Raw genomic sequence first — 15,794 nt, 5'->3', positions numbered from 1 at the left:
GGCCCAGACAAAAGCGGCGCGGCCGGTCGGGTGCCCGGGGCCGCCTTGGCCCCGGGAAGCCCCTTCCTGCCCAGGTGCTGCCAGGCCCGGGCCCTCGGGCCCCCGCCCATCACTCTCCCTCCCTCCGCAGGTCCCTCGTGCCCCGGGCGCCGGCCAGTGTCTCTTTTCAAATGAGGGTTTTTACAATTCTTGTTATATGTTGAGGGGGTGGGGAGAAGAAAGGGGGCAAATGACCTACCAGAACTCAATTTTTATTCCTGAGTTTGGGAGGTTGGTTTTGGTAAGAATTGTTTATCTTGAAACACGAAAGCCGGGTTTCACGGAGATAATGCGGTCAACTTCCGGAATTGTTTCCTCTGGTACTTTTCTGTATTCTATTTTAACCCGTCTTCTGCAACCCACTGGTTTAGGGTCACCGAGACGCATGGCTTACTTAGTCTTTATTTGACATAAGAACAACTTTTAATTTAGTTTGGTTTTGGAGAACTTCAGACTTGATTAAATTATACTTAGGTATATTTTTAACCTCCAAATATAAGACAGCATACTTCCATAAAAACTTAACCATGACTTAGTTTTGCCTTAGGCAGCTTTATAATCGTGAGACCAGGGTGCCATCCTGAAAGGTAATTTTAAAGGATGTGTCTCTGGATTAAACGTATTCTGCTTAAAGTTTCCAAAGTTTGACTTATGTAAATTTAGTCTTAGCCTGTTACTGAAATCCAGTAGTAAACAATTTCACTGATCTTGTTCAAGATCCATCTCCCTGAAAGTCTAACCTGGATAATCCTAGTGTGTGCTGATCTCTCCTGTATTTCAGTTCTTCATTTGTGTTTCTTAACCCTCCTTTCTACACTAAACGCTGAAATTAAATAATTCTCTTCTTCCTCCCATGCCTCTCCCTCCCCTGGACTGTGCTTTCTAATAATTGAGGTAGCGTTTTGGAGGCTAGGATGTAATCCGGGGTGAAAAGGGAACCTCTGGTTCCTCCTGTTAATTCTTCAGCAGCACTCTGGAGAATAACACAAACCAAACCGGGCAGCTTGGTGAATCAGAAGAGCAGGTACTGAGCCCCCTCCTGGTAGCCCTAGTGGTACAATTAGTTGTTCTAGTATAACAATGACAGCTCTAACCTCATTGAAGCTTTATTACCGAGCAGTAATGGTCTCCATTCTGTTGTGGTATAGTATGTTTACCTTTTTTCTTTATTGTTTTTTTAGAGGAAGGGAGGGAGGGAGAGAGAGAGAGAGAGAAACATCAGTGTGAGAAAACATTGATTGATTGCCTCCCCCATGTACCTGCCCGGGGATCCAACCGGAAACCTGGGTGTGTGCCCTGACCTGGAATGGAACTGGCCACCTTTTTGGTGTAGGAGAGGACTCTTCCAACCAACTGAGCCACACCCGCCAGGGCAATATGTATACTTTTTATAGGGGTAAGTGGGAAAAGTACAGTGGAGTAAATGGTTCACTGGTTCTTTGTCAGGATAACAACAGGGTCAGATGAGTTTAGATGAGTACCATCTCAGTAAAATTACTTCAGTAGAATTTCCCATGCCTGCTTACCAAATTATTGCATTACTTTCTGTACAGTAACAGCAATTCTCATCCCCCAGTGTCACTATGAAGTTGATTGAGGTTAATTACATGTGACTTTTTAAAGTGCTCAAGTGTTAAACACTACTTTTTTTAAGCGAGGATATTTAGTTAAAGGAGTTTATACTGGGTCTTAAATCACCCAACTATCTGGAAGGTAAATATGCATTAGATATTTCCATGTAATGGCCCAGCTGGTGTGGCTCAGTTGGTTGAGTGTAGTCCTGTGTACCAAAAGGTTGCCAGTTGGATCCTGGTCCTGCACATGTGTGCAGCGACATTCAGGAGGTAGCTGATCAGTGTTTCACTCTCACATCAATGTTTTTCCCTCTCCCTCTCTTTTCCTCTCTCTATAAAAATCAAATCATAGCAATTTGTTCATATACCCATATGGCACTGAGGATGTTTCATTTCAGTGTTTATTCTGTTTACATACCTTTTTCCTGGTTATGTTAAAATTCCCCGAAAGCATATGTCTAATTTTATTCAGAATCACATGTGTGGCATTGACTATTTTTGCTGAATGGATAAAATGTATCATGGAGATAAAATGGGGAAAGAGGTTGCATGTGGTCCTAAAAAAGTCTTTCTATTTTTATTTACTAAAATATAATAAAAATATCATTATATATAATTGGTTACTAATGGGTGCTATATAATTCATTTTGATTTTTATTCTTCTTCAGTTAACCTTTCCTTATTCTCCCAAACTGGGTTTTGTGTTCTTAAATGCTTTTATAGATTCTGTCTTTACCTTTGTTATTCATTGTCCTACACAGCAGCTATCTCTTTAATCATCTGTTTTTTTAACTGGATTGTAAGCTTTTCTAAAGCAAAGCCTGATTTGTTCATTACGTTTTCAGAATGATAGTCATTTAATAGTATTTATTTATAAACTACCTTTCCTTGCTTAAGACAATATTGTCAGTATCTTCCATGAAATTTCAAGTAAATATTCATACATTCATGTTGTTTTGTTTGTGATAATTTGTGAGCCCTTCCCCCCTTTTGTTTTGGTCTTCTACAAATGTTTAATGGATGCTTCCCAAGCCTTACCAATTCCTCTACCATAACTATTTCAGTGGAGATAAAAAGGAACTTAGATTCTTGACTTTTGGGGAAAACCTTTGGACATTTTATGTTTTGTGCAGCGAGCTTGATGGGCCAGTAAGCATTTCTCAGTCTCCCACCCAAAGTACACGGGGTTGATTACTTTAGCTCTACTCAAAATAACTGTCCCTGTCTTCTTCAGTCCCTCCTTCTCCTGTGACAGCTCCCTCTCCTGAAAGATGAGGGATATAGTTCTGTCAGAAGTTCAATTTCCTTCTTTCCTTCTCCCAGAACTCCATTGCAAAATTCTCAGCGGGTTTGCTGTTTTAAAACTTCTCATTCCTAATTCTAAATTCCCTTTTTTGACTTACTATCTCCAGTGCAGTGGTTGCTTTCGTCTAATGGTGAAGTAAGAAGTACATGGATAGAAAATAGCATATATAAGACATTTTTGAATGAGAGAGAGATCCTAGTAAGTAAAGCCCTGTCAATAGTAGGTGTTGCCCTAGCTGGTTTGGCTCAGTGTCAGCCTGCGGACTGAAGGGTCCCAGGTTTGTTTCTGGTCAGGGGCATGCCTAGGTTGTGGGCTTGATCCCCAGTAGGGGACGTGCAGGAGGCAGCCAATCAATGATTCTCTCTCATCATTGATGTTTCTGTCTCTCTTTCCCTCTGGCTTCCTCTCTGAAATAAAGTAAAGTTTTTTAAAAAATAGTAGGTGTTAAGCCATTAAATCGCATTAGGCTTTCTTCCTACATGCTGATAATGAGGTTTCTAATGAGAGGGATCTGTGTCTGACTGTTAGTGATCTCTTGTGATTACTTGATCTCAAGTTGTTTACTCATTAAATGAGAAAGGTGATTTGTATTCTTAGTACTACAGTGGGGCCTTGACTTACAAGTGTCCCGACTAACGAGTTTTTCGAGATACGAGCCGTCTCTCGGCCGATTTTTTGCTTTGAGTTGCGAGCTAAAATTCGGGTTACAAGCCAGCTTCAGATACCCCGCCGCTAGTTGGCGCAGCGAACGTCACAGTGAACGCCACAACATCAGCCCAGCATCACGTGTCTCACTCTCACTCGTTCACTTTAAGATTTGACATACGAGTAATTTGAGTTACGAGCTCCGTCACTGAGCGAATTAAACTCGTAAGTCAAGGCCCCACTGTATTAAAATACGTGTATAGACAGCTCCCAAGGAATAAACATTTAGATTGAGAACTACCATACATAAAAATCACAGCTGTGCAGCCCCTAACAAAGCTATCAGCCCCTGGTTTTCCATGGCAACATGATTGGAGTGAGATTTGGAGTCCACCAGCCACTCCCTTGCTTTGCCTTATAAGGAAAAAATGTGTGCCTAGTGACTTTTCCTCTCCTTTCAGGTATACCTTAACTACAGAGCATTTAAAATTAAAATTTATTTTTTATTATTATTTTATTTTATGGTTGATAGTATTGCAGAGTATTACATATGTTCCCCATTAGCCTGGCCTTTGTCCCATCCAACCAGCTTCTGCCCTCCCCAGGTCTTTACCACACTATTTATTGTCTGTGTCCATTGTCTATGCATATATGCATATCTGTTCTTTGGTTAATCTCTTCCCTTTCTTCCCACCACCATCCTTTTGGAGCCTGTCAGTCTGTTCCATTCATCCATGCCTCTGGACCTATTTTGTTAGTCAGTTTATTTTGTTCATTAGATTCTACAAATAAGTGAGATCATGTGCTCTTTGTCTTTGTCTTATTTCATTTAGCATAATAATCTCCAAGTCCATCCAGGCTGTCACAAAGGGTAAGAAATCCTTCTTTCTTTTCAGCACCCTGTATTCCATTGTGTAAATGTACCACAGCTTTTTTATCCACTCATCTACTGGTGGGCACTTGGGCTGTTTCCACTTCTTAATTATTCTATATAATAAAAGCCTAATGGCAGAACTACCAGCAGAACAACTAGTTGCTATGACCTGCACTGACCACCAGGGTTCAGACGCTCAATGCAGGAGCTACCCCCTGGTGGTCAGTGTGCTCAGCCAGAAGCAGGGCTCACGGCTGGTGAGCGCAGCTGCAGTGGCAGGAGCTTATCCCGTTTCTGCCGCAGCGCTAAGGAGCAGCGAGCCAAGTAGTAAGGAGCAAGGGGTCCCGGACTGTGAGAGGGCGCAGGCCCGGCTGAGGGACCCTTCCCCATAGGGCTCCTCCCCCCCCCCCCCCCCAGTGCACAAATATTGTGCACTGGGCCTCTAGTTATAAATAACACTGCAGGGGCGTGCATACATTCTTTCTGATTGGTGTTTCAGGATTCTTAAGATATATTCCCAGAAGTAGGATTGCTGGTCAAACTGCAGTTCCATTTTTAATTATTTGAGGAAACTCCATACTGTTTCCACAGTGGCTGCATCAGTCTGCATTCCCACCAGCAGTGTACTAGGGTTTCCTTTTCTCCACATCCTGGCCAGCATTTGTTTGTTGGTTTTTTGATAGTAATCATTCTATCAGGTGATACCTCATTGTAGTTTTAATTTGCATATCTCTGATAATTAGTAACTTTGAGCATTTTTTCATATGTCTCTTGGCCATCTGGCTCTTTGGAGAAGTGTCTATTTAGGTCCCTTGCCCATCTTTTAGTTGGATTTTTTTGTTTTCCTTTTGTTAAGTTGTATGAGTTCTTTACATATTTTGGAAATTAACCCCTTATTAGATCTGTCATTGGCAAATAATGTTCTTCCATAAAGTGGGTTCCCTATTCATTTTGTTGATGGTTTATTTTGCTTTGTAGAAGCATTTTAGTGTGATGTATTCCCATTTGTTTATTTGTTTCTCTTGCCCTAGGAGATGTATCAGTGAAAATACTGCTATGTGAGACATCTGAAATTTTGACGCCTATCTTCTAGGATTTTTTGCTTTTGTGACTTAATTTAAATATTTTATCCATTTTGAGTTTATTCTCGTGTGTGATGCAAATTGATAGTCTAGTTTCATTTTTGCATGTACCTGTCCAATTTTCTCAACCTTATTTATTAAAGAGAATATCATATCCTTACTCCATTGTATGCTCTTGCCTCTTTTGTCAAATATTAATTGGGCATAATGACTTGGGCTGATTCCTGGGTTCTCTGTTCTGTTTCGTTGGTCTATGTGCCTGTTTTTGTGCCAGTACCAGGCTGTTTTGATTACAATGGCATTGTAGTATAGTTTGACTTATATTGTGATCCCGCCCATTTTGTTCTTCCTCAAGATTGCTGAGGCTATTCACAGCCTTCTGTGGTTTCATATACATTTTTGGAATATTTGTTCTAAATCTGTGAAATATGCCTTTTGTATTTTAATTGGGATTACATTAAATCTATAGATTGCTTTAGGTAGTATGGACATTTTAATGATGTTAATTCTTCCAATCTATGAATATGGTATATGTTTCTACTTGTTTGTATCTTTCTCTATTTTTTTCCTATGTCTTATAATTTTTTGAGTACAAATTTTTGTATCTCTGAGGTTAAGTTTACTAGTATATCTTAGGTTTTTGTTGCAATGGTAAATAAGATTTTTTTTTTAGTTTCTCTTTTTGAGTGGTATATAAAAAATGCCATCCATTTCTGGATGTTAATTTTATATCCTGCTACTTTGTGGAATTCATTTATTAAATTTAGCAGGGTTGCCCTTGCTGATTTGGCTCAGTGTATAGAGCGTCGGCCTGCGGACTGAAGGGTCCTGGGCTCGATTCCGGTCAAGGGCACATGCCCAGGTTGTGGGTTTGTTGTTCCCTAGTAGGGGGTATGCAGGAGGCTGTGGTCGATAATATTCTGTCATCATTGATGTTTCTATCTCTCTCTCTCCTTCTCCCTTCCTCTCTGAAATCAATAAAAATATATTTTAAAAAATTTGGGGGTGTTTTGGTGGAGTCTTTAGGGTTTTCTATGTGCAATAAGATGTCATCTTCGAATAATGACAGGTTTACTTCCTCCTTTCCAGTTTGGTTGCTTCTTTTATTTTTTCTTGTCTGATCGCTGTGGCTAGGACTTTCAGTACTATGGCGAATAAGAGTGGTGAAAGAAGACAGCCCTGTCTTGTTCCTGTTCTTTAGGGAAACACATTTAGTTTTTTCCCATTGAATATAATGTTGGCTGTAAGTTTGTTATACATAGTAGTAGTTATGTTAAGGTATGATCCCTCTGTTCCCACTTTCCTGAAAGTCTTTATAATAAATGGATGCTCGATTTTGTTGAATGCTTTTCTGTGTCTATTGATAATCATCATGTGTTTTTATCCTTCATTTTGTTTATGTGATTAATCACGTTTATTGATTTGCATATATTGTAACAGTCTTGCTTCCCTGGAATAAATCCCACTTGGTCATGGTGTCTGAGCTTTTTAATATATTGCTGGATCTGATTTGTAATAACTTGTTGAGGATTTTCACATCTATGTTTGACAGGGTTATTGGCTTGTAATTTTCTTTGTGATAGCTTTATCTGGTTTTGGAATTAGGATAATGCTGGTCTCATAAAGAGAGCTTGGATGTCTTCACTCCTCTAGAATTTTTGGAATAGTTTGAGGCGGCTAGGTGTTACCTCTTATTTGAATGTTTGGTAAAACTCACCTGTGAAGCCATACAGACTTAAGGACTTTTGTTTGCTGGGAGTTTTTTTGATTACTGCTTCAATTTCATTTGTTCTTATAATAGGTCTATTTAGGTTTTCTGCGTCTTCTTGATTGAGTTTTGGAAGATTTTATATTTTTAGGAATTTGTCCATTTTACCCAGGTTGTTCAAATTATTGGCATATAGTTGTTTGTAGTATTTTCTTACAATCCTTTGCATTTTTGTGATGTCAGTTGTTACTTCAACTCTTTCATTTCTGATTTTATTTGAGTTCTCTCTCTTTGTTTCTTGATGGGCCTGGCTAGCAGTTCATCAATCTTGTTTATCTTTTCAAATAACGAACTCTTTATTTTATTGATATTTTGTTGTGTGTTTTTTTAGCCTCTGTGTCATTTTTTTCTGCTCTGATATTTAATATTTCCTTCCTTCAACTTACTCTGGGCTTTTGTTGTTCTCTTTCTAATTCTTATAGTTGACCTTTTTCGTCTGGGAGATCTATCCAGTGGCTGTGAGTGGGGTGTTAAAGTCCCCTACTATACCTGTATTGCTGTCAGTCTCTCCCTTAAAGTTTTCTAAGAGGTGTTGTTGTTTTAAATTATTATTATTAAATATATTTAGGTGCACCTATATTGGGTGCATATATGTTTACAAAGGTTATATTTTCTTGTTGGATCGATATCTTTAAATATTATGTAATGACCTTCCTTGTCTCTTTTATGGCTTTTAGTTTGAAATTTATTTTGTCAAATAGGAGTATTGTTACCCCAGCTTTTTTCATTTCCATTTGCATGCAATATACTTTTCTACCCATTCACTTTTAGTCTGTGTGACTCTTTTGCTCTGAGGTGGGATCTCTTGTAGGGTCACATATGGCAAAGGCTTTTTATATTGATCACACAGTGAATCCATAGCAGGGTGTTCAGTGGAGGACTGGCATAATATAGTTTGTTTGGATATTAATTTCTGTGGGGGCCAAGACACTGGGAGACACTGGCATTTTAGTATGAAGGCAAGAAAGCATGGTTAGTGGAGGGTACTGATAGTGAAAATCAAGAGAAGAGGGTGGATTTGAATTATATTTTAGAAGTAGAATTAAGAGGACTTCCTGACAGATTTGATGTGGGGGATAAACTAAAGAGCTAGAGAAGGACTTTTAAGTTTCTGGCTTGTGTGTTGATTTCCTGAGATGGCAAAGCCTGGTGAGAAACAAGTTTTAGTGTTAAGTTTGAATTTGGATATTTATGAAGTTTGAGTGCTTATTATGGCATCCAATTATGACATGTTATTAAACATTTTCCCCCTAAAGTTTTGGGCTTGTGTAGCTCAAAGCTCACCTTCAGATCTTTTTTCAAGTGTTACCTCTTCAGTGATACCTTTTTTGACCATCTTGATTGAAATAAAAACTCCCATACTTCCTGTGCCCTTTTCCTGCTTAACTTGTCTCCATAGTAGTTATCACCAACTGATGTGTTATATTTTTTACTTGTTTAGTGACTGTTTAATATAAGATCTGTGAGGTCAGGGATTTTTGTGTATTGATCATTATTATATTCCCAACCCTAAAACAGAGTGTGGTCTATAGTAAATGCTCAGTATATATTTATTCACCAAGTATGTGAAACCACTTGAAGGATTCTGTGGTGTTTTCTAGGAGTAAATTTTCTTTTTAGTATTATCAGACTTTTGGCTTAAAACAATTCAGTTCTTTTTATAACAAATGCAGATTTTTATAGGATGTTTTATATATGTGTACCTATGCGCGCGCACACACACGAGGATTGACGTTGTTTTAAGGAAAAAAACTTAAAACTATAACTCATATTTTAATTCTCTTTAATTTTTAGGTTACATCTGATGGAAAACCAAAGCTTGTTGATATCATTGACACAACAGGAAGTGGTGATGTGAATACTGCTACAGTAGTAGAGCCAAAAGATGGTGAAATTATTGGCCTCTCAGGAAGAGTGCTTCAGGTTGGAGCTTTTATCTTTTTATGGATTTTTTTCTTTTCATTTTTTGTATTGTCTCAAACTAATAATTTTAGCTTATATTTGATGGTATGGTGAGTATTAGATAGCTATTACTGTATAACAAATTACTCTAAAACTTCATGATTATAACAATAAATATTTGTTATCTCAGTGTCTGTGAGTCAGGAATCTGGATGTGACTTAGCTGGGTGCCTCTCATTCTAGATCTCTTCTGAGCTTGTTGTTGGTCAGGGCTGCAGTTTCATCTGAATGCTCCATTTTGTTGGGGAAGGGATTCAGTTTCCAAGCTTGCTCAAGTGGTCATTGGCAGACTTATTCTTTGCTACTTAGACCTCTCCATGAGTCTCCTTCACAACATGTAGCTCTCTTCCCCCTGGGAAGGACTCCCAAGAAAGAATCCCCAAGATGGAGGCCATGGTCTTTTTATAAATCAATCTTAGAAGTGACATCCTATTATTTCTGTCATGTTCTTAATCTTGGAAGTGACACTTGACCATGTTCTTTTCATTAGAAGTGAGTCATTAATTCCAGCACACACTTAAGGGGAGGGGATTTTACAATGGCATGAATACCAGGAGGGTGGGGGTTGATAGGGACCATCTTTGAGGAAGTCATTGTTTTGTTGTTTGATAGCAGGCTTAGAATGGGTGTGTGTGTGTGTGTGTGTGTGTGTGTGTGTGTGTGTTTCCCAGTGTGATTGCCAGATTATTAAACTTTCAAGTTTTGAATAGAAAAATGGGAAAAGTGACCAGATGACAGTTTTGCCTTCATCTTTTCCTAGCCCTTCTGGGAACTTGAACATGAAATATTTAGGCTTTAATAATTATAGACTTAAGTGATTAGCTTTGTTTTATCTAACCATATAATAAAACCCTAATATGCAAACTGATGGAATGGTGGAACAACTGGTCGCTATGACGTGCACTGACCACCAAGGGGCAGACGCTCAATGCATGAGCTGCCTCCTGGTGGTCAGAGCACTCCCACAGCAGGAGCACCACTCAGCCAGAACCTGGGCTCACAGCTGGCGAGTGCAGTGATGGTGGTGGGAGCCTCTCCCACCTCCGCTGCAGGCGGGTGGTAAGGAGCAAGGGGTCCCGGACTGCGAGAGCCCTGGACTGCAAGAGGGATGTCTGACTGCTCCCCCAGGGATTGGGCCTAAGTTGACAGACATCCTCTGTGGGGTCCCAGACTGTGAGAGGGCACAGGCTGGACCAAGGGGACCCCCCATCCCCACCACTGTGCACGAATTTTGTGCACCAGGCTTTTAGTTCCTTATAATTGGTAGACAGGCTGGAATAAGCAAAAAATATGAAAAATTATTAGAAAACAAACATAGACCAGTTCATGAAGCATTAGCTAATGAGTTTGTTAGATGGCAAGAATTTGATTTTTATTCAGTACTCATCTTTTAAACCAGGGGTCCTCAAACTTTTTAAACTGGGGGCCAGTTCACTGTCCCTCAGACCGTTGGAGGGCCGGACTATAGTTTAAAAAAAGACTATGAACAAATTCCTATACACACTGCACATATCTTATTTTGAAGTAAAAAAACAAAACGGGAACAAATACAATATTTGTATTTGCATGTGGCCCGCGGGCCGTAGTTTGAGGACCCCTGTTTTAAACCAATAAGCAGAATTAGTTTGGGAAATAAGTTTGTGGTTATTTATGTGTGTAAAGAGCTATGTTTAACTTTTTCCATTCTTTACCATCTGTCTGAATTATGTTTGAGCATTATCTACTGGAAAAGTTTGTTGTGGCAATGGGTTAGTTTTCTGTGCTGCATAACAAAGTAACAAAAAATTAGCTTAAAATCATATACATTCCTACATTTATCTTACTGTTTCCATGGGTCAGATGTCCCGGCATGGCTCTTTGCTCATGGTCTCAGAAGACTGCAGTCAAGTGTTGGTGGGGACAGTGGCCTCATCTGAGACTCCTCTTCTAAGTTCACATGGTTGTTAGCACAATGTATTTTGTCCTGATAGCTTGCTTATTGAAGGCCAACAGAAGAGTCTCTCTGACCTCAGGAATGGCCTCAGTCTCTCTTTTAAAGAGCTCACCATTAGGTCACACCCACAAAGCTAATCTCCCTTTTGATTAACACAGTCACTTGATTAGGGACCACAATTGTACCTGCAATATCCTTCATCTTTGCCATATTACTTACCATAACATAATCACAGGAGTGATATTCATAGATCCTGCCTTCACCAAGCGGAGAATACTATACAAGGGCATGGGTGATTTTAGAATCTGCCTATCACAGGCAGACAGCAGGCAATAATATTTTGCTTCCTTTTTCATGTGTTACAGACTGAATGTTTGTAAATTCATATGTTGAAGTCCTAATACCCAAAGTGATGATGTTTGGAGGCAAAAAATACCTCTTTAATAGGATTTCACTGCATGGAACATTAACACTAAGGATGACACTTGACTCATAAGAAAATGTTCATTTTGTTAGGCATCTTTAAAAGACCCAGGGAGAAGAGATGTAATGACTAATTTAAGAGATTCTGTTTCTTGTGTGACAATCAGTCTTATTATGTTATAGTGATCATGTATTTAAAACCATTTTAAAGATACCAACTTAAAATGGTCAAAATATAAAGTTTTGATTTTTAAAGAGACTGAAAATGTCTTCATTTGTAAAGAATACTCAAATACGTAAAATGACGTTTTCCATAATTGCCTCATAAAGAATGGTTAGCTTTATTCTAACTTGGTTAAGGTTAGATAGCAGAACCATAATTTCTGATTTTTTTTTTTTAGTTTAATTTTTGTGGCAAAGTATTCTATGAGGAAAGTACATAGTAGTGATTTGAAAAGAAAAATATCTGGCCCTGGCTGGTTTGGCTCACTGGATAGAGCGTCAGCCTGCGGACTCAAGGGTCCAAGGTTCGATTCCGGTCAAGGGCATGTACCTTGGTTGCAGGCACATCCCCAGTAGGGGTTGTGCAGGAGGCAGCTGATCCATGCTTCTCTCTCATCGATGTTTCTAACTCTTTATCCCTCTCCCTTCCTCTCTGTAAAAAATCAATAAAATATTTTTTTTTTTAATATTTTTTTTTTAAAAAAGAAAGAAAAATATCTGGTTGCTGTCTTATCTGGGTGGCTCATTTGGTTGTAGCTTCATCTTCATCCCATACACCAAAAGGTTGTGTGTTTGATTCCTGGTCAGGGCACATACAAGAGGCAACCAATGTTTCTCTCTCACATCAATGTTTGTTTTTCTTTCTCTCTCTCCCCCCCATCCTCTCTCTAAAAGTCAGTAAACATATCTTCCAGTGAGGTTTAAAAAAAATAAAATAAAATAAAAAAGAAAGCTTTTAAGAACAAAAGTATCTGGTTGCAGGGAACATGCAGATTTTGGTTTTTTAAAATAAATGTAAGTTATGTCTATCAGATTATTTTTATTGTATTACATATACTTTATTTTTTAAAATTAAATATAATTTTTTAATGCTCACTAGAGGATATATTTTACTGGTTTTAGAGAGAGGAGAAGGGTGTGTGTGTGTGAGAGAGAGAGAGAGAGAGGGTGGGGGAGAGAGAGAGAGAGGGTGGGGGAGAGAGAAAGAGAGACAGAAAGATGAGATGAGAGAAACATCGATTGGTTGCCTCCCATATGCGCCTTCACTGTGGATCAAACCTAGGTATGTGCCCTGATGGGGAATCAAACCCACAACCTTTCAGTGCATAAGATGTTGCTCCAACCACCTGAACCACACTGGCCAGGGCTGTATTACATATATTTTAAATAATTGTAATTAAATAAACAGCTGTTCATTTCACAGTTCTTGTAATTACTTATTCTAATATCAGGGGTGGGGGACATCTGGCCTGAGCTCCATATAAGGCCCAAGAAATCATTTGGTCTGGCCCTGACAAGGCATTAAGGCAGTGGTTCTCAACCTTCTTAATGCCGTGACCCTTTAATACAGTTCCTCATGTTGTGGTAACCCCCAACCATAAAATTATTTTCATTGCTACTTTATAACTGTAATTTTGCTACTGTTATGAATCATAATGTAAATATCTGATATGCAGGATGTATTTTCATTGTTACAAATTAAACAAAGCATAGTGATTAATCACAAAAACAATATGTAATTATATATTCAATATGTGTTTTCCGACGGTCTTAGGCCACCCCTGTAAAAGGGTCGTTTGACCCCCAAAGGGGTCATGACCCATAGGTTGAGAACCGCTGCATTAAGGGGTGATTTAATTAAATGTTTGACCAAATACAGCAGGTTAATTTTTTAAAAATATGTTTTTATTGATTTTTCTAGAGAGAGAGAGAGAAACATTGATGAGAGAGACACATCGACCAGCTACCTCCTGAATGCTCCCTAATGAGGACAGAGCCTGCAATCCTGGCATGTACCCTGACCTGGAATCGAACTGGTGACCTTTTGGTTCATAGGTTGACATTCAACTACTGAGCCACATCACCCTGGCTAGCAGGCTAATTTTTAGGTTGATAATTTTGTGTGGTCCAAGAATGATGTTATTAAATAACCAAATGGCCCGTGGCAGAAAAAAGGCTCCCACCCATGCATTAAATCCTTTGATAGTTCAGGGCTTTTTGTAATCTCTTAGTAAAAGAAGTTGCCACTAACTTAGGGTTACAAAGTCCATTGTGTAGTAACACGCCTGTGATTAAATATTCTTTGAATTTGCCAACTAGTGATTACTTAACATTTTGTTGTTGCAACACTTTATTATTATTGTTACATCATCGGCTATTGCAAGAACATTAGAGCTTAGAATTCCTATTGTCTAAAGAAGGTTCAGTTTTGAATGAAAAGTGCTAGTTTATATGCCAACATAGTTGAAATGTCTCATAATCCAGACAGTCCAATTCATTCAGAAATGATTACTGATATGCAGGCTTTTAAAAGGTCAGTATATCTTTTAATTTTTGTGAGTGATTCTTTTTTCTTATTTAGTTGTGAGAAAATTTCATCCCAAACTTTCTTATCTGGGGAACAATTTGATGAGAGATGTGGGGATGAGTTGGTTAAGGATATTGCATAAATGAGAATTGATGAGTGAACCAACTCTGAGTGGTTGAGAATTTGACCTCATAATTTATACACATTTAAAAGCTGGTTTTAGTGATTATAGGTCCTATGATTACAAAGAGTCTGAATCCTCCGCATTTTCCTTATTGACATTTCAACTTGGTTGATGTTCAGTGCATTTTGTTATTCATGAGAATCATAAGGTAGGGATTATTTTCTTCCTTTTAAACATGAGGAGCTAGAAGCCTGTGGTTCCCACCTAGTTAAGAGGTTGGATTCATAGCCAGGTTTATATGACTGTAAATTGCATACTCTGAATTTTATGCTGAATATTTTGGTTTCCATAATAGAACCATATTCCAGTTTTCTTTCCTACTTTTCCGTTTGGGCAAGCAATTTAATTTCTTTTTGCTTCTTTGCTTTCTCCATTTGTAAAACTGGCCATACTGCTTACATCATTCTGTTAGTTAAAAGCTTTAATGTTATTTTTAAATACTTTGAGATAGTTGAAAAGATTATTATAAAATCTATACTAATAAAAGGGTAATATGCTAATTAGACCGGATGTCTTCCAGACAAAGCCACAGCAGCTGCGAGGGCCAAGGCCGGGTGGTGCAACAGAGGCAACGGTGTCGAGGGCCCAGGCCAGTCCCACACACACCGGGTGGCCCCTCCATCTGCAGATGCGGCACTGGGAGAGGCGGGCTGGTCCCACCCGCTGCCACGTGGCCCCTCCATCTGCAGAGGTGGGGCGGCCTGCGGTCCTGGAGCCTCCGCAGAGGCTGGACAGGGTGTGACCGAGGTGCCTCAACCTCCCACAGCCCCTCCCCCAGCCAGCCTTGCCCCAGTTGCTCCCCCCACACACACACAAGTGGGCAGGAGGCGGGGCCAGCGCTAAGAAGCCAGGGCTGAGGGTCAGTAGCCCTGGCAACGGCGGCCGGCTTTGGCAGTAGCAGCGGAATGATGGGGGCAGCACCTTCTCCTGATCTTCCTGGTCACTTCCCACAGAGTGGGGCCAGACTGTGGCTTAGGACATCCCCTGAGGGATCCCAGGGGGCAGGCCAGGCTGAGGGAACCGCCCTCCAGTGCACGAATTTTTGTGCACCAGGCCTCTAGTGTTATATATAATTAAAATGATCTTATAGAACTTTTTTCTTACTAACGCAAAGAGCTCTTACTTAGTTTCTAGACATTATCTGTTATATCTTAGAGCCCAATGAAGCTCTTGTTATTAATGAGAAATCGAAGATTAAGAGGTTCTGTAAATTGCTTCCCCTCCCAACTATTTGATGGGTAATAGAATGATGAAGGGAGAGGTGAGGTGTCATTGATACTTAAGAACTAAAGATCTTAGTGGTTTAATAAGGTTGCACATGTTGAAAGCACTTTATTAACTATGAAGCATTGTGTAAATGAAGGCTATTCTAGTTGAACCATCTTATTTATGGCTGAGATAAAAGGAGCCAGAGAGAGATTTAAGTGGCACTTTAAAATATTAAAAATAGTGCTCTAGTATATGAGCCTAATCA

The 15,794-nt window shown here is 39.4% G+C and overlaps 1 protein-coding gene across 1 annotated transcript in view; it reads left to right on the top strand.

Moving 5' to 3' along the window:
- TPP2 (tripeptidyl peptidase 2) overlaps positions 1-15,794 on the top strand; it is an 84,660-nt gene that overhangs the window by 564 nt on the left and 68,302 nt on the right. Inside the window, 1 exon segment of the mRNA XM_023752476.1 lies at positions 9,083-9,211. Coding sequence (XP_023608244.1) covers positions 9,083-9,211 — 129 coding nt within the window.

Source organism: Myotis lucifugus, unplaced genomic scaffold (assembly GCF_000147115.1).
Source record: "Myotis lucifugus unplaced genomic scaffold, Myoluc2.0 scaffold_33, whole genome shotgun sequence".
Classification (NCBI taxonomy): domain Eukaryota; kingdom Metazoa; phylum Chordata; class Mammalia; order Chiroptera; family Vespertilionidae; genus Myotis; species Myotis lucifugus.
The sequence above is the reverse complement of the archived record's forward strand: the minus strand, read 5'-3'. Positions and strand labels throughout refer to the sequence as shown.